General features: G+C 45.0%; 1 protein-coding gene across 2 annotated transcripts in view; it reads right to left on the bottom strand.

Moving 5' to 3' along the window:
- Positions 1 to 21,406, bottom strand: part of HSPA4 (heat shock protein family A (Hsp70) member 4) — a 43,798-nt gene extending 22,392 nt beyond the window's left edge. Inside the window, exons 1-4 of one of the 2 annotated variants that reach the window (XM_056124310.1) lie at positions 20,996 to 21,406; positions 9,262 to 9,319; positions 4,820 to 4,960; positions 1,680 to 1,802 (exon numbers count right to left, since the gene is read on the bottom strand). In XM_056124310.1, the coding sequence (XP_055980285.1) occupies positions 1,680 to 1,802; positions 4,820 to 4,960; positions 9,262 to 9,319; positions 20,996 to 21,102 (429 nt within the window). In that variant the 5' untranslated portion in view covers positions 21,103 to 21,406. The remainder of the gene's footprint in view (positions 1 to 1,679; positions 1,803 to 4,819; positions 4,961 to 9,261; positions 9,320 to 20,995) is intronic. The other variant, XM_056124308.1, reaches the window with a different exon arrangement.
- Between the last annotated feature and the right edge of the window lie 1,114 nt (positions 21,407 to 22,520).

The raw sequence follows: 22,520 nt of genomic DNA, 5'->3' as shown, positions 1-22,520 counted from the left end.
AGGGTTGGAGAGAGAGTACAGAAGGTAGGGCATTTGCCCTGCACACAGCTGAATCCCTGGCACAACATACGGTTCCAATGCACTGCCCAAGAGTGATCCAAGCACCACCAGGATTGGTCCTGTGTATCTAGTCGGGGAGTAGCCCCAAACACTTATGCATGTGGCCTCCAAAAATCAACCCCCGAAGTATTTTTTAATTTTATTTTTGGGCCATATCCAGCTTACTCATGGCTGTATGCCCAGGGATTACTCTTTGTGGTGACAAGGATAAAACTAGGGTGAGCCGATTTCAAGGCAAGTGCCTAAACCCCTGTACCATCTCTCTGGCCCAAACAAAATTCTCATGACCTAATGGGGGGAAAATACATGCAACTTACACCATTCATGGGCTAATCTCTGTAATAAAGGGGGGAACTGATAAAAATGAAGATCAGACTCAAAATTAGAAAAGGACAGAAATTTCCCCAAGGAGAAATGAGAAATGGCTATTAAAAATTTCTAACTGACTGCTTAACTGGTAAGTAAATTATCAAAATCACATCTATTATTATATGTTTACTGTTATTACTATCTCATATATACTATTATTCACTGATCAGAATTAGCTACTATACCAATAAACTCAACTGATGAGGTTTGTTAAATAACCCTTCCCAAACATTCCTGACGAAGTTGTATATTAGTACAAATCTTTAAGGGGCAATTAATGTTGAAATTACAAATACACCACCCTTTGTCACAACAATTACAATTTCTGAAATTAATGCTTTCGCAATAATCAACTCACCAAAAAAAAAAAAAAAGACAAACTATACCCTAGGCTTGTTGACACATGTGTCCAATGTATTTTACTGCCAAGTGCTAGTGACTGTAGCAGAGCCGAAAGAGAGGCCTCCTTGTGGGCTTAAAACCTTCCGCAATCTAAGAATCTGGCTAATAAAGTTTCCTGAACTGACTGAAAATTTCTTCCTAATAATACCAAGAGCTCACTGTACTGAACTGTTTGTACAATCTATTTCATGCTAATTATCTACTTTCCTACATGCTTAGCCTAAGAACACCAAGTTACTGAATCCTTTCCCTGCCCAATACAAACTCTGGACTCAGGAAGAAATTCCTTGCTTTATGGCATTTAACGCATGTCAGTCACTAGAGGAAAGGGACTCTTGGAAGCTTGTAACTGGTTTCCTCCAAGTTTTTCTCTTGGTTTTAGCCTTCACTGTTCTGAATCTGAGTGGGAACAACACAAGGTCCCAAGAACCACCAGGAGTAATTTCTGAGTGCAGAGCCAGAACTAAGCCCTGAACACTACCAGGCATCCCCCAAAAAAAGAAATATAGGACTAAGCAAAATCATAAAAGCCCAGATAAAAATATTCAAAACATGAGACCAGCGGAACAACAGGCAAGGCAGGCAGGACATTTGCCTTGCATGCAACCACTCAGATTAGATCCCCAAATTCCAGAGCCAATCAGAAGTGATCCCTGAGCATAGATAGTCAGGAGTAAGCACAGCAGGGTATGGACCAAAAAACAGTAATATATTCAAAACAATGACGTTTGATAAATATCTAAAATAGCCTTCACAACCAAAGACAAAAACCACTTTTATCTGAAATTAACAGCTTTCTTCTCATGGCTTCTTCATGCAAGCACACACTGAGTAAGGATCAAACTCACGGAAACAACACAGTCCACGACCGGCTTTTTAAGAACATTTTCTGAGGTCTCCTTCAGCTTGGACAAAAGCATTGCAGTCACTTGCTCCGTGGTAAAATTCCGTTCTTCCTCCATGTATTTCACCTGCAACAAAATACAAATATCTAGAAGATTTGCTACTTTCTTACAAATGCTAAAAGCTAAACTAATGTCTCACAATGAAATACTTCTCAGAGAGAACTAAAGAAAGCTAGTTTTGGGAACAAGAATAGCTTAAAGGTGTTTTAAGTTTCTGTTTTGGGATCATGCCCAGAGATGCTGGAGCAGCACAATAGGCAGGGCGTTTTTCTTGCACGCGGCTGACCCAGGTTCGATTCCTCTGTCCCTCTCAGAGAGCCCAGCAAGCTAGCAAGAGTACCCTGTCTGCATGGCAAGCTCCCTGAGGTGTATTTGATATGCTAAAAACATTAACAGCAAGTCTCACAGTGGAGACATTACAGGTGGCCGCTCAAACAAATTGATGAACAATGGGAGGACAGTGCTACAGTACCCAGAGATGCTACTACAGCATACAAAACATGTGCATTAGCTCTCTGAGCTATCTCTGTGATCCTCATAGGCACCACTTTCCCCACTTTTTTAGTTGTTTTTTTTTTTTTAATTTTTGGGCCACACACAGTGGTGCTCAGAGGATGTGGCAGGCTCAAGGGACCAAATGTGGTGCTGGAGATCAAACTCAGGTCAGCCACATGCAAGTTAAATATCCTACCCGCTATACTATTGCACTGGCCCATAGCTTCTGCTTTTCAATATTTGCCAAGTATTTTATTTGAAAATGTACTCCAGTACCTATGCATGACTACCAAAGATTCAGACAATTACCTCATACAAACAAACTTGTGTAGTTCACCAAAGCCCATATGAGCACAGGGATCAGTGGTAGAAGCTATTTCACCATGTAATACCACATATATACTTGTTTATGTTTACTGTGTTGACTTTACTATCACCTCCCCAACTAGGATGCAAGATAATCTGAGGGTGTTTTGTCATTTTTTCTTTTTATTGCCACTAATACTGGTTAAATTTAAAAGTAAAACAGGTTAAATATATGCTAACATATACAATCCCAGATAATGGATGTCTTCAACTTTGACAAAAATTTGTTTGGTTTTGATTTTAGTGCAGGAATTGAATTCAGTGCCTCAAGCAAGCAAAGAAAACACTACCAATCAACTACATGCCGGCACAAGTTAACAAACCTAAAGTGCTGAAAATGCCTGGGATAAGCTTTATCCTAAATGCCATTACTCCCTAAATACAATTCAAACCAGAAATTACACCACTGAATCATATTTCTAGTCCTAACTCTTTCCTTTCACAGGCTACTCAAGTTCAGGCAGACTGTCACCTTCTCCTTACTTCCTCATTCCCACACTACCTTGATTCTGGTTTTGAATACAACAGCAAATGTTTCTACCTTTATGTAAGATAAAGATAGGCAAACAGCCCTCCTGGTGAACTTCATTCAAGGTTGCCTCTTCTTCCCTGGTATCTCTTAACTTGGATATTCTTTCTCCCAACTATTCTTCCTTATCTCCATCCACACTGGCCCCTGCAATGCATAAGCTAATCCTGCCAGGAACCATTCTCATTCTCCCCTTCTCTTTACTGCCATGATCACACATTTTAGTTGAGATGCATGCCCACACAATCTGGCTGCAGTGTTCACCAAGGTCACACATGTGGCTGTCATGAACTCAGCTGTGGGTACTTACACACTTAAGTTGCAGTGTTTGCCAGTTATCACACATTTTCTCATAGCACTGCTCAAACTTGGCGGCAAGGACAGGAGCCTTACTGCGTTGCAGAGCTCGCTGCCTTACCTTCCAGCCTCCCTGCTTCTTTATTTAAGTAACCCCCATTTCCTCACCTTTCTCTTTCTGCATTCAAAATTTACCCATTTTAAGGCCATTCAAATTCTACTGAGATTAATGCCATAGATTAAGTAAACCCAGTGAACATTCTTCAGTTATCAGATTCACTAAGAAATTCAACAAAAAAATCACCACCTGCAGTAATACACCGTATCTTTTCTCTAAATTTTCAAACCTGGTCCTGTGACCCTCATTTCTCTAACTGGTACTAACAAACACCAATTCCCCTCTAAAATCCACATGCCTGGAAAGCTCAATCTTCCTCCAAGATTCCTCTTAACATTCCTGAGATCAAAAGATCCACCCCTGGATGACACATCATTTGTGTGATCATTTTATTATACACTTCATAAATAAATTCTTCTATATATCTTAAAGATTAAGTCTAAACTCCCTTTTCCTCAAAGGAACATTCCAATCTAAGTCCTGCATCAAGAATGACTAGGGGCCAAAAAGAGTGTTAAGGTTCTGCTTGCTTGTGGCCTATCTTGATTCCAATCCTAGCAACTCCCAAGCACCGCCCAGAGTGCACGTGGTCCCCCAAGCACCGCCCAGAGTGATCTTGAGCAGAGTCAAGAGAAAGCCCTGGGCACTACTAGATACAGCAATAAAGATATGACTGTGTACCTTGCCTTGCATACAGTTTACCTGTTCAATCCCCAGCATCCCCTATGGTCCTAGAGCCCCGCCAGGAGTGATTTCTGAATGCAGAGCGAGGAGTGAGCCCTGCGCACTGCCAGGCGTGGCCAAAAACGCAAAACCAAAAAATACCAGTTCATTCAAAAACACTGGGCTAGAGGTAAATAACTTGCTTTGCATATATCCAATGCTGGTTCCATCCCTAGCACTGCATATGATTCCCTGAACACCAGAGTACAGTGTGAAGCCCCTCCCCAAACAAAAAGAAAGACTCTAAGTAGTCTTTACTAGCAAACATTTTTCCAAAGCCCTTTCATTCAAATTTGAAATCAAAATGTTACTTACGGTGACTTGGCAATAAAAAATGCTGCATTTTAATCATAAGGCATCAGCTTTCGGGCTGGGGATGTGCCTCCAGTGCAGGTGCAACTGCCTAACAGGTGCAAAGCCTCGTGTTCAATCCCCAATACCACCAGGCCTTACACACACACTGCCAGATATGGCCCAGGTACCTTCTGGGCACCACCAGGTATAGTCCCTACAAAAATATCTTTAAAAGATAAGGTATCACCTCAAAATTCTTACCTTTATACCAGTTAGTCCAGTGGGCAATTGGACAATATCATATGGAAGGCCAGATTTTTCTGCCTCCACGAACGGATCTGAGAATGCTCGGCCATGGAATCTTTTAAATCCTTGGACTGTGTTCTTCGCATTGGAAATTACCTAAGACCGAAAGAAAAAGAAAAAATCAGAGTATGAGAATAAAAGATGGGGCGGGAGCAATAGCACAGCGGATAGGGCATTTGCCTTCCATGCAGTCGACCCAGGTTCGATTCCAAGCATCCCATATGGCCCTCTGTGAACCGCCAGGGGTAATTCCTGAGTGCAAAGCCAGGAGTAACCCCTGTGCATCGCTGGGTGTGACCCAAACAAAAGCCAAAAAAAAGAAAGAAAAGAATAACAAGCAATTAAGAGAAATTTAAGAAAATTTTTAACAGTTTAGATTAGTATCATTTTTATGCCTCAAATGTTCTTATAACTCCTGAATGATACCTGTTACCATGTGAAATGAGGGATATGTATAAGTCACAGAGCAGCCGTGCCAGAACTCAACATGCCCTTGTTTTTCTGTGCAGGCAATTCATAAGCAAGTGTTTTTTTGGGTTGAGGGAGATAGCTCAAAGGACTGCAGAACATGGGGCTGGAGCAATAGCACAGGGGGTAGGGCATTTACCCTGCATGCAGCCGAGACGGGTTCGATTCCCAGCATTCCATATGGACACCTGAGCACTACCAGAAGTCATTCCTGAGTGCAAACCCAGGAGTAACCCCTGTGCATTGTCGAGTGTGACCCAAAGAGAAAAAAAAAAAAGGACTGGAGAACATGCACTGCATGCGGGAGCCCGGGTTTTAATCCCATGCTCTGCTATAGGTCCACCAAGCACCACCAAGTGTGGCCTAACTCTCAAAAGGAGAAAAAAAAAAAATCAGTATCTTCTTAACTAAAAACTTCTAATGATCAAGGGCCAGACAGAATACAGGAGTTAAGCTGCGTATGATGAACCCTGGTTTGAGCCTCAACACAGGACCAGTTCCCCTATCCCCGACAGAAGTGATCCCTAAGCACAGGGCCAAAAGTAAACTATAAGCACTGCTGTGCGTAACCCAAATACCGCCCCCCAAAGGGGAAAAAAAAATTCTAATCAACACTTAAAATTACTTTTAAACATTACCAAATTTGTGCGTCCATTTGGTAATACTTATAAATTCAGCAATTCTAACGAAAGAAACTAACTGAAACAGGAAAAAAGAAAAAAGGCACAAAGAACAAAGATGAATGTCAGAATGTAATGACATATTTATAATAGCAGAAAACTAGACAAAAAAGCCTGAACGGCCGATAAGGGGCCGGGAAAGTATATTATTTCATATATATGTAAGATTTTTCTGGATATTAGAAGACAGGAAATCTATAAAGCATATCACTTAGGAGTCAAGTGGCCCAGGTTCAATCACTAGCTCTGAATGGGTTCCCATCACCAGCAGCTGGGAGTAGCCCCTCACATCATGAGGCCTGTCTCTCGCATCACTCTCCCCCAAAAACAAATTCAAACAGTACAAAAGGTTATATACTGAAAGAAACATCCAGCTCAGTGGCAGAGCACATGACATACATACATACAGGTCAGTTGGATTTCTGGTCTGGTATCTCTTCCCCCTCCATCCCCTCCACCTCCACCACCCCCAGTTTCTAAATAGTGGCAGAACAGACAATTTCCAAATTCCTCCTATGTGGAAATGCCCACACCCCAAGATACTCAACAGTTATTCTTGGATATACACTCTGGGATCACTCCTGGCGGTCTCATGGGCTCGTATGTGATGCCAAGAATAGAAGAACCTGCATCAGTCATGTACAAGGCAAGTACCCTACCTGTTGCAGTATCTCTCCAGCCCAAATTATTCCTACTTTAAAAGTTGTATTTTTGGGGGCTGGACCAATAGCACAGCAGGTAGGCCGTTTGCCTTGCACACGGCCAACCCGGATTCAATTCCCAGCATCCCATATGGTCCCCTGAGCACTGCCAGGAGTAATACCTGAGTGCAAAGCCAGGAGTAACCCCTGTGAATAGCCAGGTGTGACTCAAAAAGAAAAAAAAAGTCGTATTTTCATTACCTAATAAAATTTTTTAAAAAGTTTGTATTTTCAGGGGGCCGGAGTGGTAGTACAGTGGGTAGGGCGTTGCCTTCCATGGGGACAACCCAGGTTCGATCCCTGACATTCCCTATGGTCCCACAAGCCACCACCAGGAGTAATCCTGAGTGCAGAGCCAGAAGTAACCTGAGAACCGCTGGGTGTGACCCAAAAAGCAAAAAATAAATAAATAAATAAATAAAGTGGTATTTCCAATTAAAAAAAATTTAATGTAAAATAAAAAACCTGTATTTCCTAGTTTTTTTCAGCATAAACTATTATAATTGAACATGAGGGAAAGTTCTGGATTTAAAACTGTCAAGAATGAACTTGTGCTTAAAATGTATAGGCTCATCTTTCCCGCCCAGGAATAAATGCAGCAAGCCCTCCAGGAAAAGCTGCAGAGAACCTCTGCATCAGCTGCGGCAAAGCCTCACAGAGGCCCTTTTGTAGAACAGAAGGAGACTTCCAAATTCAGGCCCTACTTCGGTGAGCTGCCAAATAGAAACTCAGCACACCTAGAACAAGGCAGCCAGTTTAATAAATACCCTCAATAATGAATCAGCACTTGAAAACAAGTAATTTTTAAAGCTTTTTATAAAAAAAAATTGTGGGAGCCAGAGAAAGTACAGCAGACAGGGTACTTCCCTTGCACATGGCCTAATCAGATTCAAGTCCCAATACCAAGCCCACCAGGAGTGAGCCCAGAGCCAGAAGTAAACCCTAAGCACTGCTGGGTGTGGCCAATAAAACAAAAAATTAAATTTAAAAAAAGAAATGCATTGTTATTGTAAAGGAAAACATTTCTCTAAAACATCTTGAACAGGGGGCTGGAGCAATAGTTTAGTGGGTAGGGCATCTGCCGAAGACGCGGCCAAAGCGGGCTCAATTCCCAGCATCCCATATAGTCCCATGAGCACCACCAGAAGTGATTCCTGAATGTAGAGCCAGGAACAGACCCCAAAGCATCACCAGGTATGACTCAAAATAGCAAATAAGTAAATAAGAGAAACATTTTGAACAGCTGAAAAAATGAGATTATGCCAGTCCCGGGATTCAGCACCCAAAAATTAAAAAAAAAAATTGTGAAACACAAATTTAAATAAAATTCAACTGGCCAAGTGCTTTCTCTAGGATTATCAACTTTAGGTACTACACAGTCTAGAAACAAAGGTTACTTATTATATGTATAAATTGCTGCAGACTGAATCATAAAGAGGTCCAAAAGGGCCATGGAAGAACTCAAAGGGTTAAGGCTACATGTTAAAACAAATCTCCAGGCTTATTCCCTCCTACCACATGGGCACATGGCTCCACCATGTATGGCCCAAAACTTTAAGGTAAAATATGTAACTTCTGAATGTTACAGCCACCTCAGAAAAAAATAATGGAATAATTGGGTGGGGCCCTACTGCCAACAAATATGAGGCTGGACATTGTAGCTCATGCCATGCCACACATGATGTGAGGTCCATGATTTAATTCCTAGCACCCAAATAATAAACAAAAAAAAAAGGGGGGGGAAAGGGAAAGGAAGTGAAGCCTCTATGCCAGCTACCTGGGTTATAGTAAACTAATGAAGAGTTAATGTACCACTATTATGTATATTTTCATTTTTGAGAACCCTAATTAACTGAATCAAATCTAGAGGTAATAATGACTCCAAATATAAAAAAAGGTGAAAGGCCCAAAGAAACTGACAAAGAGCATTTAGATATCAAGGCAGGGGCTACGGCTGAGTGGTAGAATGGCAGCGGGCAGTGAGTACAAGCTCTAATGCAGCAAGGTTCCAAAGATTCCCCAGCACCTCAGTGTGAGGGCAATGGGGAAAAGGAAGAGATAAAGACACAAGTCTCACCTTTAAATATGACCTTGGGTTGGGACAAGAGGGTATCAGAGAGCTTAACAGGTTGAGCACATTATTTTGCAAGTAGAAGACCCAGGTTAAGGCCTAGGTACTTGCACTGTCTCCCAAGCATGGCCAGGAGTGAACCCCAAGTAATGCTGGATATGCATACCACCCCACCTCCACCCTCAAAAAAATAACCACAGACCTGGGTAACACACACCGTAGTGGTTTGCTTAAAACATTTTGCTATTCAACAAAGCTATTTGCTTTTCACTCAAGGACTTGAGAATAAAGATCTAACCCATCTCTCTCAACTCTATACCAAGGGCATACCAACTGCTGGGCACGTAAATGGGCACTTATACAGCTGTTGGATGAAAGAATGGAAAAGTCAGAGAAACAAGCCATTTTATGAAAAACAAAATTTGCTACAAATCAATGATAAATAGAAATTTAGAAAAAAAAGAAAAAACACTCTACCTGGCTTTTAGCTGCTGCTCCAATTGAACGATTCTTAGGACCAAAAGAAATGCAAGCCCTAGAAGATAAAACAAGCATTTAAGCATCCAATTTTATTTCAACAATATATTGCAAACCACAGCATGTAAGATTTGAGTCTTTTTTTTTTAAAGTCATGCTTAACAGCACATAGTAAGTCTATGATGTTGACCTTCCTGATGTATAAAATTTCCCTGGAATGAACAAGCTGTCTCTGTGAATGAGAACCCTGCGTTCAGACACTGAAGCACAAATTTAAAATAATAACCATCATCTATTTGATCTAGAGACGTGGGCTAACATATCTTACACAACCTAATTCTGAAAAAGTCTGGTGCTCAAAATTCAATATAAAATCATGTACTCTCAAAATCAACATGTTACATGTTCTCTATTCAGTATCCTTCCTTGCTTTTTTAAGAAACAGCTTATAACCTCAAGACGACAGATTCAAACCTCAACTCTTGCCATATTTATTACAAGAGGGTGGAGGGAGTTCAGGCCATACCTGGCTGTACACAAGGCTCATTTTTGGCTCAGCACAGGGATCACTTCTAGCAGAATTCCCGGAGCTGTACGAGATACTAGGAATCAAACCCAAGTTGGTCATGTGCAAGGCAAGTGCCCCACACACTATACTATCACTGGGCCCATCTTGCTTAATTTTATAGAAACAAAAAGTAATTTTTCTGCAACTAGTTTACAAGGATTTCACTTCTGACAAGAATCTTCATTTCTGTTTCTAAACACAATTCTCCCAAGTCAGTAATACCCTAGCTGCTGGTTTGACCATGTGTTGTTTCTTTCATACAGCAAAACTGACATCTTTGTAAAAGCTATACTACTTTTAAACACTGATTAATAAGTCTTAAAAGCCAGTTTTATTGGAGTTGTTGCTTCAGTAACCATGAACTTCCCCCTTTCACACTTATCTGGCCCAGTGTTCCCGCAACTCAAGATTGCTCGTCTCCCTTTCACGTAGCTTTCTATCAAGTTAAAATGAGCTCAAATTCACCCACACCACTCAGAAACTCCTATGACAACTCTTACAGAATCTCATTCTCCCTCAACCTAGCAAAACTATAAAACCTTCTCTTCCTAGTTTAATACTGCAAAAATTGTTTAAATGTACTAGTTAATCTAATCTTCCCCCTAATTTAACCCATCATTGTGTTCTTTTAACTGCAAGGACCTGAGAGTTCAGTGGGCCAAGTACATGCTTTGCATGCATGAGGCCAGCACCTCACTGTCCAGTCAATGCCAGGAGAGGTGCTCCCTGCGCACTGCTGTGTACAGCCCAAAATTTAAAAAAAATTAATTTTAAACAGTCAATGATATGGCTCAAGGGTAAAGTGAATGCCTCGCATGGTTCAATTCCCAGTGAAACAACAACCCCCCCCAAAAAAACCCACCTTATTTCTAATTTGAATTAGCTTTTTTACAGGTGGTTGGAGAGAGGCAAGGTGCTAAGGACTGAACCCAGTTCCTCATGCATGCAAAAGTGAGTGCTTTTACCAATGAACCACATCCCCAACTTCTCACAAAGCAATCAATGTCATTAATGAAACTGCTGAAACCAGAGAGAAGGCTCAATGAACTAAGCACAAGCTCTGCATGCAGCAGGCCTGGGGTTGATCCCCAGAGCACCACCAGGAACAAACCCAGATCAGAGGCAGGAGGAGTCCTTGAGCACTACAGAGTGTGGCTTAAAAATCAAACACACACACACACATACACACCATGAAAAACAAAAAAGGATAGAAACAAGAAATGTCAACATACACTAAATAACACAGCAATTACACTTCAAAGGAGATATAAATAACCCTTACAAAGTCAGGGCTGGGAATGTGACTCAGCAACTGAGCACATGAGGCCTGAGTTCAATCCCAAGTATGGCAAAATTTGGGGAGGATCAGTAGTAGATCACTTGCCTTGCATGTGTGAGGCCCTAAATTCAATTCCTCACACAATAAAAAAAAAACTGGGGGGTGGGGGGTGATGGGAGGAGGGAACATGGGGATGGACCCAAAGTCCATTTTACTTGCCATACCACAACTTTACTTGCCATACTACAGAACACATTAATATTCATCAATTGCCAATTAGATTCTAAAACTAGTTCTGGGCCAAGGATGCGTCTCAGCAGTAGCACCCACACTTGCACCCAAACAATGGGGGGGTGGGCCCGCGGGCGGCGGGGGCACGAGGTGCCAAAGACCCAACCTGGGCCTTCTCCACACAAGGCACCACTAAGCTATCTCTCCACCCTGTATTGTTCTTTTAATTACAAAGTTCTATGACAGGAAGGAAGGAAGGAAGGAAGGAACCCTCAGCTTGCTCCATTTTTGCCATCAATCTCACCGATTTGTACAAGTATGATGAAGAGTAAAGCTCAAGAATTAGTATGGGTGCTGGAGCAATAGTACAGCAGGTACTATTGCTGTAGTACAATAGGTAGGGCATTTGCCTTGCACACACCAGACCCGGGTCCAACCCTTGGCATCCCGTACGTCTCCAAGCAGCACCAGGAGCTGGATGGAGAACCAAGAATAACCCCTGAGCTGGGGTGACCCAAAAAGCAAACAAATAAAAATAAGAATTAGCCTGGATCTATGCAAACCTCTTCTCTTCCTTAGCTGTGTTACCTCCCTGTTGTTACCTCTCTGAAGGAAATCACAAAGTACACTTCAAGGTGGCTATAAAGATTAAATTTATTGATACAAGTTTCAAGTGCTCATAATCAGAGATTGGAACATCATAATAATTAACTAGCTGCTATCACTCCAATGAGGCCCTAGTCCTTAATTTCATATAAATCACTAAACTGGCTTGTTACCAAAGCTCTGTTTCAGCTTCTCAAACTGTCCACTATAACTGTCAATCGTCTTTAAAATCACTACCAAGGGCCAGAGCAGTAGTACAGCAGGTAGGGTGCTTGCCTTGCATACCGCCAATCTGGGTTTGATCCCTGGTATCTCATATGGTCCCCTGAGCATCACCAAGAGTAATTCTTGAGTGCGGAACCAGAAGTAACCCCTGAACATTGCCAGGTGTGACACAAAAAGCCAAAATAAATAAAATCTACCACCTTGACTGGACAGTACTGGCCTTGAAGACCAGACCAATAGTATACAGTGGGTACGGTGTTTGCCTTGCACCCATTTAACTCAAGTTCAATCCCCAGTACCAAATATGCTTCCTGAGCACCACCAGGTGTGATTCTTGAGCAGAGTCGGGAGTAAACCCAGAGCACCACCAGCTGTGACCAAAAACTTAAACAAGGAATCCTATTGTTTACAAGTGAAGAAAGCCCAAAATTGCAGAAATACCATTTTAGGACCTATTCTAGAGCCTAATTCCCAAAGCAAGCCCACTGAAAAAAATTAGAAAACAAAAAGTATCTATAATTCGCATATAAAAACTACCTGTAATTCCACAACCACCACCTCCCACAACAGAGTTCCACTAGTATTTATTTCTATAAATATAGGTAAGACCTAGAAAAAAAAACAGAAGCTTGGGTGGTGAGAGAACTCAATGGGCTAGTGTGCCCTTTTTGGCAGCTCATGCCAGAGATGCAGGCACTGCATGGTCCTATCCACGACTGGGTCTCTAAGTGCTGATGGGTGTAACCTCCCCCCAGGAGGGAAAAAAAAAAGCACCAGCTAAACATCCCATTGTCTGTCTTTGACAAAGACTCTGATGTCTTCCTTAGCTGGATTATTTAGGATTTTGACATGGAACAAACATGACAAGATATTTAAAGGAAACAAATCAACTATTTCCCAGTCTGCATCCAATCCCTATATTCCCCTTCCAAGATATAACATACAACTCAAACAAGATACAACCCTGGGGATGTGACCCAGCAAGTGGGACAGGGCAAGAAGCTCCCATGTCCCATAGCTTCTATGAAGTCTACATACTAGCACTGCACAAGGCATTCTACACAGATAAGCATTCCCACGGAGGAAAGAATTCTCACTGACCCAATTTTATAAAGCACTAAAGCAAGTCCTAGTTAATAAATGCAAATCCCATACATTTATTACTAATTCAATGTCTTCCAATCCTCCCAATTCTTTCCTATTCTAAGTCTATTTGCCTCAAGTCACATCTGTTTTTCCTCCTTACTATCCCTCACTTTCATATTGAGTCAGTATGTAATAACCTTGTCCATCATTGTACTTATTTACTATTTTATTGGGGGCGGGAGTCCACACTCAGGAGCGCTTTCAATGTGTTCCTGACTCTGTGGTCACAGTCCCACACAGACCCACATGGAAGTGACACCCACACCAGCAGTCAGGAAAATCAAACCAAAACTGCTCTCAACGAATCTTCAAAGTCCTAAGTATGATCTTTCTAAGCCAGAGAAAGATATTAATTTACCCTCCTTCATTCATAAAACCAATATTTATGACCATTCTAATAGTGTATTATGATCAGCATCAACAGGCACAAATCATTTAAAATCCAGTATCAGAACGGCTCTCAGAACAGCTATTATTCTTATTTATCTTTTAAAAAATGAGCTTTTCACAGAATCTCTACCAGTAGGTTAAAAAGTAATGTAGGAAAACTGTCACAAAAATAGTTACCATGTGAATCAAGGAATATCCTTTCATTATTTTTTTATCCCCAAGCTAGAAAACTACTCCCAAACCATTACCAACCAAACTAACTCCTAGTTATAAGATACTAAGTTCCTAAAGCACAGTTAATTCTTGAGTAAGATTTGCACATTAAAAAAGCTAATCGGGAGGATGAGCACCGCCAGGAGTAATTCCTAAGTGCAAAGCCAGGAGTAACCCCTGTGCATCGCCAGGTGTGACCCAAAAAGTAAAAAATGTTAAATAAAATAATAAAAAGTGTTATGGGGCCAGAGCACTAGAAAAGCTGGTAAGGTGTTTGCTTTGCACACATCTGACCCGGTTTTGATTCACAGCACTACATAATGGTGCCCCCAAGCCCCTCCAGGAGTGAACCCTGAACACAGAACCAGGAGTATGACCTGAATACTGCCAGATCTGAACCCCCAAAAATACATTAAATAAATAAAAGTAAAGCTACATGGCTCAGAAGTAGAGCATATCTCGTATAAGGTCTTCAATTCATTCTCCAGCATCACACAAAATTAAACATGTCTGATGACCCCAAGGCATTGATTTTTCTTTTTACTATCCCAACATCTAAACCAGTGGGACCAAAGAGTACAGCGAGAAGGGCTCTTGCTTTGCAAGCAGCCAACCTGGATTCGATCTCTGGTACCATATAAGGTCACCTGAGTACCAAAGGTGTAGCCCCTCAAACAAAAAAAAAGTACAAAGTAATAATGATACGAACAAATAACTGGGCAGTAGGAAGTATTTAAGTCAGGCTCTATTATAAACACTTTATATAGTTCTGGGTCACTAGTTAAGGCCTTGCTGTACATATCCCACCCCAGTTCAAATTCCCATGACCACATGTGGTTCCTCCGGAGTACCACCAGGGGCCACACCTGAGCAAATTCAGGTAAAGCTTCTGAGCACTATGGGTGTGTACTGAAAACTAAACAAATCAAATGGTTTATGTAATTATAATTCATCTTCACAAAGTTCAAAGATGTCACTTCTGTTCCTGATTTTTAAAAAAAATCAAACTCTAAAGTCTGTTTAAAAACCTTAATTTTGGAGCTGGAGTGATAGCACAGCGGGTAGGGCGTTTGCCTCGCATGTGGCCGACCTGGGTTCAATTCCCAGCATCCCATATGGTCCCCTGCGCACTGCCAGGAGTGATTCCTGAGTGCAAAGCCAGGAGTAACCCTTGAGCATCGCCAGGTGTGACCCAAAAAGAAAAAATAACAAAAAAATAAAACCCTTAATTTCTTTTAAATCATGATTTAAAGTGATTTCAGTAAATTCCAAGCACATACATGCATGTATATTTATATGTGATATGTGCACCCAACTATTTCAGATTTAAAAATCTATTCAACAAAAAATAAGCGTATTACCAGGTAAAGACAAAAAGACTTGAAATATTTACAAATAATCGGGGGGGGGGGGCCTGCACTGGAGTGGTAGTACAGTGGGAAGGGCATTTGCCTTGCACAAGGCCAACCTGGGCTCAATCCCCAGCATCTCATGGTCCCCCAAATATTGCCAGGAGTAATTCCTGAGCACGGAGTCAGAAGAAACCCCTGAGCATTGCTGGGTGTGGCACAATACCCCCCCCCAAAAAAAAACAAAGACAAATAATAGGGAGGAAAAGAACCTGGGGCAGAGTTGAGGCTGTGACTCAAGAGGTAAAGCAATCGGTTTACACATTCAAGGCACCAGCGCCAAATGATTGATCACCATGGCACACGTCCTCTGCAAAGCAATCACAACTAAAAGAGAAAAAAACTTCAAATTAACCTAAATGTTTGAGAAAAGGAGGTTACTGAAGTAAGATGAACTATTATATATGTAAGTTGGTAAGAGATCTGAAATACTGGGGTCTTGAGAAATCGCTTAAAAGGGCTGAAGAGCATGTTCTACACGTAGGAAATCCAAGTTCAATCCCTGACACACATGATCTGCCCTGAGCACCCCCCAAAACCAAGCCAAAAAAGGTTCTAAAATCGGGGCTGGAGCAATAGCACAGCAGGTTGGGCATTTGCCTTGCACACGGCTGACCCAGGTTCGGTTCCCAGCATCCCATATGGTCCCCTTAGCATCACGAGTAATTCCTGAGTGCAGAGCCAGGAGTAAGTAACCCCTATGCTACACTGGGTGTCACCCGGGGGGGAAAAAAAGGGGAGAGGGAGGAGAAAAGGAAGACAGAAGTGCCTGCCATGAGGGGGCCAACGGGTGGGAGGAAATCGGGACATTGGTGGAGGAGTGAGTGTTGAACACTGTATGACTGAAACCCAACCATTAACAAGCTCTGTAACTATGTATCGCATGGTGGATCAATATAAAAATAGTAATAATAAAATAAAATCTAAGTGAAAGGAGATAAATTACGTATGTTCCAGTATGGTTAAAACAGATTGGGCCGGGAATGTAGGTCAACAGTGGAAAAGTTGACTTTCATTGTTATGTTCCTGGTTTAGAACTTCAGCATTAGGGAGAAAAAAAGTACTTTCATCATCTCTGCAACTAAAAAGATTAGAGACAAGTGGTATAAGCAGTCTGAAGCCCTTCAGCCTGAAGAAAATCTACTTTCCTGCTTTCTTTAATCCAAAAGATACAAGTCATCCTGTTGCTAGCTCTGTGTAACGGTAAAGATACTCACTTTGGAAAGGAGTCATTTTCTTGCACAAATAAGGTTATCACATGGTGAACAGTAAGCCAGAAACTACATACTTCTACTCTCAAGGGCAGTTGTAATAGATTATTTCATCTCTTCAAATTCCAAATCCGTTGTTTCACCAGGAACTGAGGCCATAAATACTGTTATCCAGGAACAATTTCCATAACTCCTATCTAACTAGAAACTGGAAACTTGAAACCCAATTAACTTCTGTGATGTTTGGTACTTTTACCCTAAAACTTTACAGACTAAAATTTTAGTATCCTTCCTAATGTAACAATCTCAATTTAAATGTAAAAGGTTTCCCATTGTACTCCAAAGCCTATGCCAAAAAGCAACAAACATTTATAAATGAAAACTGAAAAAAAAAAAAGGTTTATCTTAAAGCAACCCACACTCTTCTCTCACAGTACCACCCCTAAGCATAATCAACTCCCACATGGACTGCAACAGCCCAGGCATCACCCAACTTCTCCAGTGCTCAAGTCCTTTCTCCACAAAAAACTGAAATCAGACTTTTTGTGTGAGTGTTTGCAGGGGAAGCCAGGGTCCACACAGGGCAGTTTGCAAGTTACTCCTGGCTCAGCAGTGAGGGAGTGGAAACTATGCAGGACCCAGCACCCAGCCAGGCAAGGAGGTGGTTCTGACGTGCAGTGTGCCCTCGAGTCCATTGAGCCAAGTCCTGGGCCCCACCCAGCACATTTTTTAAGTAGATCACTTCCCGCTGCGCCCAGATAAAAAATACTTGATTCACAAAGTCCTGACAATCTAGTTTGCCCTGTCCAATTACTACCTAGGTTCAACTCAATTCATTATTTCCAGTAGTTCCTCAATAGCAGCTTGGAGGTGAGGGAGAGAATATGGGAGTAAGTAAAGGTGCTGTGCTTGCATTTGCATGCAGCTGACCCCAGTTCAATCCCCAGCACCAAAGTGGCCCCTTACGCACTGCTAGAGTGGCCCAGATAATCCCCAACACTGCAGGGCCCGCAGACTGCATCCTTCATTCAGCTCCCATGTTGAACCAACAGCCCAACTGACCAAGGATTTCCAGAAGTAACTCCCAAGTCTCCTGAGAACTGCTTGATAGACCCCACTGTCGCTCAAAAGAAGTTATGACCCGTCTCAGTCTGAGACCTGCTTCCCCTTACATGGACACTCATCCTCAGACCAGGGCTAGGGATGTGGCTCAGTGACAGAACTCTGACATAATGTAACTGCAGTCCTGGGCTTGATCCCCAGCACCTTAGGGTGCCCATCTCTTGATCCCCAGCACCTTAGGGTGCCCATCTTCCCATCTCTACCTACAAATCTGGAAAAGCCAGCTCCCAAGCACAATATGTGGCCAAAAAACAGTAAAAGAGCACCTTTCATCTCCTCCCAGATCAATTCAAATGAGATCGCCCTGGGGCCTGGGATGTGGCTCAAGCGACTAAGGCCAAGGCTGAGTTCCACCCAGGCACTGCATGATCCTCACCCTGCTCCCCAGTCCCAGAAGCAGCCCCAGGCTCCCAAAGCCCAGGGGATAGCCCCCACCAACAGTTTAAAAATGGGGGGGGGGGAGTTGACCTCGGGTCAATCCCCAATATCATTCAGTTTCCCTAGCACCACCAGGAGTAATTCCTGAGCACCACCCAAAATCCAGAATACACAGCTGACACGTTTATTACAACAGGTAGGGCATCTGCCTTGCACATGGCTGAGGTTCAATTCCTAGCATCCCATGATTCCTGTGTTCTGGACCTGGCAAATGATCAGGCTTTGCAAATGTTATAAATATCCAAATGAGGGAGCTTTCAAGATAGTGCAGCAGACAACACCCTTTCCTTGTATGCAATCAATGCAAATTAAACCCCAGTACCCCATAGGGTCCTGTAAATCCCCAGGAGTGATCCCTAAGCGCAAAGCCAAGAGAAAGCCCTGAGCAGACAGGTGTGACCCAAAATCAAAACAGGAAAATATAGAGAAAAGTTTATTGGTTTGGGGTCACTCCTATTAATAATGGGTGCCCATGTGGTGCCAGGGGTTGAAATGAGGACTCCCCATGCAAAGTACAGGCTCCAGCCCTTAGAGTCATCTCCCAGGTCAAAACTTCTTAGTCTTTTTTTGAGAAACCATGATTGACAAAGTTATTCATGCCTGAGATTTGGGCATTATACCGGTCCAACACCAGTTCCCTCACCAGTATCTACTTCCCTCCACCAATGTTCCCAGTTTCCCTTCCACCCACCAGCCTGCCTCTGTAGCACATTTTCCCCCCAATTTTAGACATTGTTTTATAATACTGTTACTGACATTGTGTCATGCTTAACACTTTACCATTGTCCAGCACCACTTCTGCTGAGGACCCATCATTGAGCAAATTGTAATCCAGGAAAATAATGAAATCTTTTTCCTGCCACACCCACAGGTGTTCAGGGGTTACTCCTGGCTCTCCACTCAGGAATCACTCCTGGAGGGTTGGGAGGTGACTATACAGGATACCAGGGAACAACCCAGCCCTGTGAAATGTTTTAAAGTAGCTGCTAGGTGACAGGATGTTAGTCTGACTGTTTCAGACGGTTTCAGTGTTTTTTTGACCATGGACCCCTTCTGACCTTGTTTCCTTCCTGAGGCCTCTGGTTCTACACTTCAACCCTCCATTTCCACCTGTGACTACCTTGAGGTACCCTGGGGGCCGACATGGAGCATATAAGTAACTCTGGTCTATAAGAATAAATTATTTGGGGTCTTTTTTCTTTTGGAGCTGAAGTATGTTCAATGCTAGGTACCAGAAAATAAGAAGCTACAAGGCCTAACTCATATACTTTTAGTCTTTTCAAGTCTCTGGGAAAAAGACTATCTTCACAAGTTAAGGTAAACAGGGGCCAGAGAAATACAGCATTTGCTTTGCACACAAACAGGGTTCATTCCCGACATTCCATATTGTCCCCCGGGCACCTCCAGGAATAGTTCCTAAGCATCGCAAGGTGTGACACAAAAACCCAAAAAACAAAAATTAAAAACTTAGAAAAATCAAAAGCAGACTCAAAAGGCAGGGAAAATCTAATTAAATATAAAACATACTAACTGTTACAAACATAAAAAGCTGGGATGTGTCACTGCTAATACATGGTTTATTAAGTGAGGAAAATGTTGTAAACCTGATTGTGGTGATGACTGCACAATTCTGTGACTACACTGAAAACCACTAAACTAGGCATTTTCAATGGGTGAACTGTATGGCATGTGAACTACAACTCAAGAGAAATTAGAAGACTTAAAATCAAAAACGAGCTAAGATGCTATGACTGTGGGCTCTGGGGTGGGTTTTCAAGGGAAGCACCTGGACTAGGTCTAAAATCGCTAAAATCGGGGCCTGAAAACAGACCAAACAAAAGGGAAAGGATGTGCACCTTCTGGGCACACACCGGGCAAGGGGGTGGAGAACGGGAGCTTGGCCAGCAACCTGCAAAGTATGACAAAAGTTCATGGTGGAACATGGCCCTGGGAACAGCGGCCCTTGGACGGTCACTCTGAGAACTTAGCAAGCAGGAAAGCTGCCGGGGAGTTTTTTTTTTTTATTTCTGAGGAGGACAAAGAACTGAGGCCACCTCTTGGCCTTCACAACATAGGTTCGTTCATTCCTTGCCTCGGGAAGGGCCTTGGCTGAGTCATGGTTCTTCGGAACTGTGTCTGTACCGGTCCCATCACTTACCATAGGTGCATTCTAAAAGCCAGAGCGAGCCCCTGAGTCACTCCCGAAACAATCGCGGCCAACACCCCGGGACGGCTGATTCCTGTGCAAGTGGAACCCTGTCAAGGGACCAGGCGCGCACAGATAACCGCGCAGAACGAGACCTCAACGCTACTGCAACGACGGGGGGGGCGGGAGGGGGAGGAAATAAAGCAAAGTGGAAGCAAAGATATCAAAGAGGTATCGGATTTATTCATTAGGCCTTGGGTGGATGCACCGGGGAAGTCGAAGCGCCGGACCACGCCGCCTGCACGCCCCGGGCTCCCCCGCCCCCACTCACGTGGGCCTCGGGCCGCACCACCCTCGTTCGGCGGGCGGACGCCGAACACGTTCAATTCTTAAACTTTTATTAAGCGCCTGCGGTGTACAGAGCTCAATAAACGTTAGTCGCCCCCCTCCTCGGGGCCTGGTCTCTGCCCTCTCGGAGGCCCGCGCTCCATCCCACTTCCGAGGTGCGCCCGCCTTCCCAGGACCCGACCCCGGCCCCCCAGGTCCCCGCCGCCCGCCCCTGCTCGCCCCGGGAAAAGGCCTCGCCCCCGGCGCCCACCGCACACGGCGGGTGGAGGCCTGGCCCCCCGCGGGGTGCTGGGCTCGGCTCGAAGGTGACTCCCGGGCCCGCAGCTCCCCGCCCGCGCCGGCGCTCCCTGCCCACCCGCCCGTGCACGCGGCCGGCCTGGGCGCCCCCCTCCCCCGACTCACGGCGTGCAGCGGTCGCTGTACTCGTTAGCGATGGTCTCGATGCCGCCGGCGCGGGCCACAGCCACGTAGCAGCTCTGAAAGCCCAGGTCTATGCCCACCACCGACATGGCGCCGGCTACAGCTCGGGCTCGAGCCCGGGTCCGGCCGGCGAGACGGGGACACCGACCCCGGCGGCGGGGCTTTGCACGCGGAGGGCGGGCGGTGCAGGCCGGAAAGGCCGGAGCCGCCGCTGCTGCCTCTGCTGCTGCTGCCGGAGTCGGGGAGACGCGGGTGGCTGCCCACAGAGCACCGAGGGCCTCGGAAAGGAGAGCGCAGCGGACGGCGCCGACGGGCCGGCTCCGGCTCAGCGGCCGCAGACTGGGCGCCGGTAGCGGGGGCGGAGATGATCTCGAAAGATCTCGTGGCGACGAGATTCAAGGTGCAGGGCGAGAACTGCGCAGGGAGAGAGAGGTTCTCGCGAGAACTGCAGCCCGGACGCCTTGCCAGGCGGGGTCCCGCCCCCAGTGACGTACGAGGAGACGTCAGGGCCACGCGCTAGAAGCGGGCGAGCGATTGGGCGGCTGAAGGAAGGGAGGGCGGGGACTCGGTCGGGCGCCCCCGTGGGCGCCGAATCGGAGCCTGCCTCCTCTGCCTCTGCGGCAGGAGGCCCGGCTTCGGGCCAAGAAGGCCGCGGGAGCTCCGGGAGCCCACGGCGTCCGCTAGTCTTTTCTCGCTCAGGAGCACCCGGCGGCCGGGCTCGACCTGCGTCCCCGCCCGTGCAGCCGCAGCGCCCCGTGTCCTCCCGCGCTCCGGCTACATTGGCCCGCAGAGATGGCCGCCGTTGGAACGCGGCCCGGAGCTGGGGCCTTGGCCGGGCTCCGTCAAAGTCACAGACAGCGCCCTCTCTGGCGGGACTGGGCGGCCCACCCCGCGGCCCCTGCCCCCACGCCGGGTTCTCCTGCAGCCTGGCCTCCTCCACCGCTCTCTAAAATAGAGCCTAAACCGCTTTCAGGCTCGGAAAGGGTCCACCCGATCCCCCCCCCCCCCACTCCCACCCCTCCCCTCTAGTCCCGCAGCGCGCTGCACGTTTGGCAGCTCCGGCCTGGAGCCCGTTGCGAGGAGCCCGTTGCTAGAGGACACGCTGTTTGCATGACGACAGCTAGAGAAGCTGCGGCTGCAAGGCCCCCGTCCCCCCACCCCCCGGCCGGGCAGGGAGCTGCGGAGAATTAGCAGGGTGTGCTGGGTGGAAAAGGGGAAGCCGAAGCTTGCAGCCCGCAGTTTCTTCAGAAGCGTTTCTAATGAAACGCGCAGATGTCACAAGAGCGACCTGGAGCCCACTCTCCCGTGATCGGGGGTGACTTCTCGTGGAGATGTTTTCGTTTATGATTCCTGTTTTGGCAAAGGCCCCTCAACAATGAATTAAGCTTCAACTCCATAAAAACCCTAATAACGCATCGGGAACGAGAGAAAGACGTGTAGGGGGGTTTTCGGTGCCCAAAAGTGTGCGCGGCTTCCTAGCTTGGGGGCAAGGGGGGTTGTGGGGGGA

Source organism: Sorex fumeus, unplaced genomic scaffold, assembly GCF_029834395.1.
Source record: "Sorex fumeus unplaced genomic scaffold, SorFum_2.1 ptg000051l, whole genome shotgun sequence".
In the NCBI taxonomy this organism is placed as follows: Eukaryota; Metazoa; Chordata; class Mammalia; order Eulipotyphla; family Soricidae; genus Sorex; species Sorex fumeus.
This window is presented reverse-complemented; position numbering and strand designations above follow the sequence as displayed.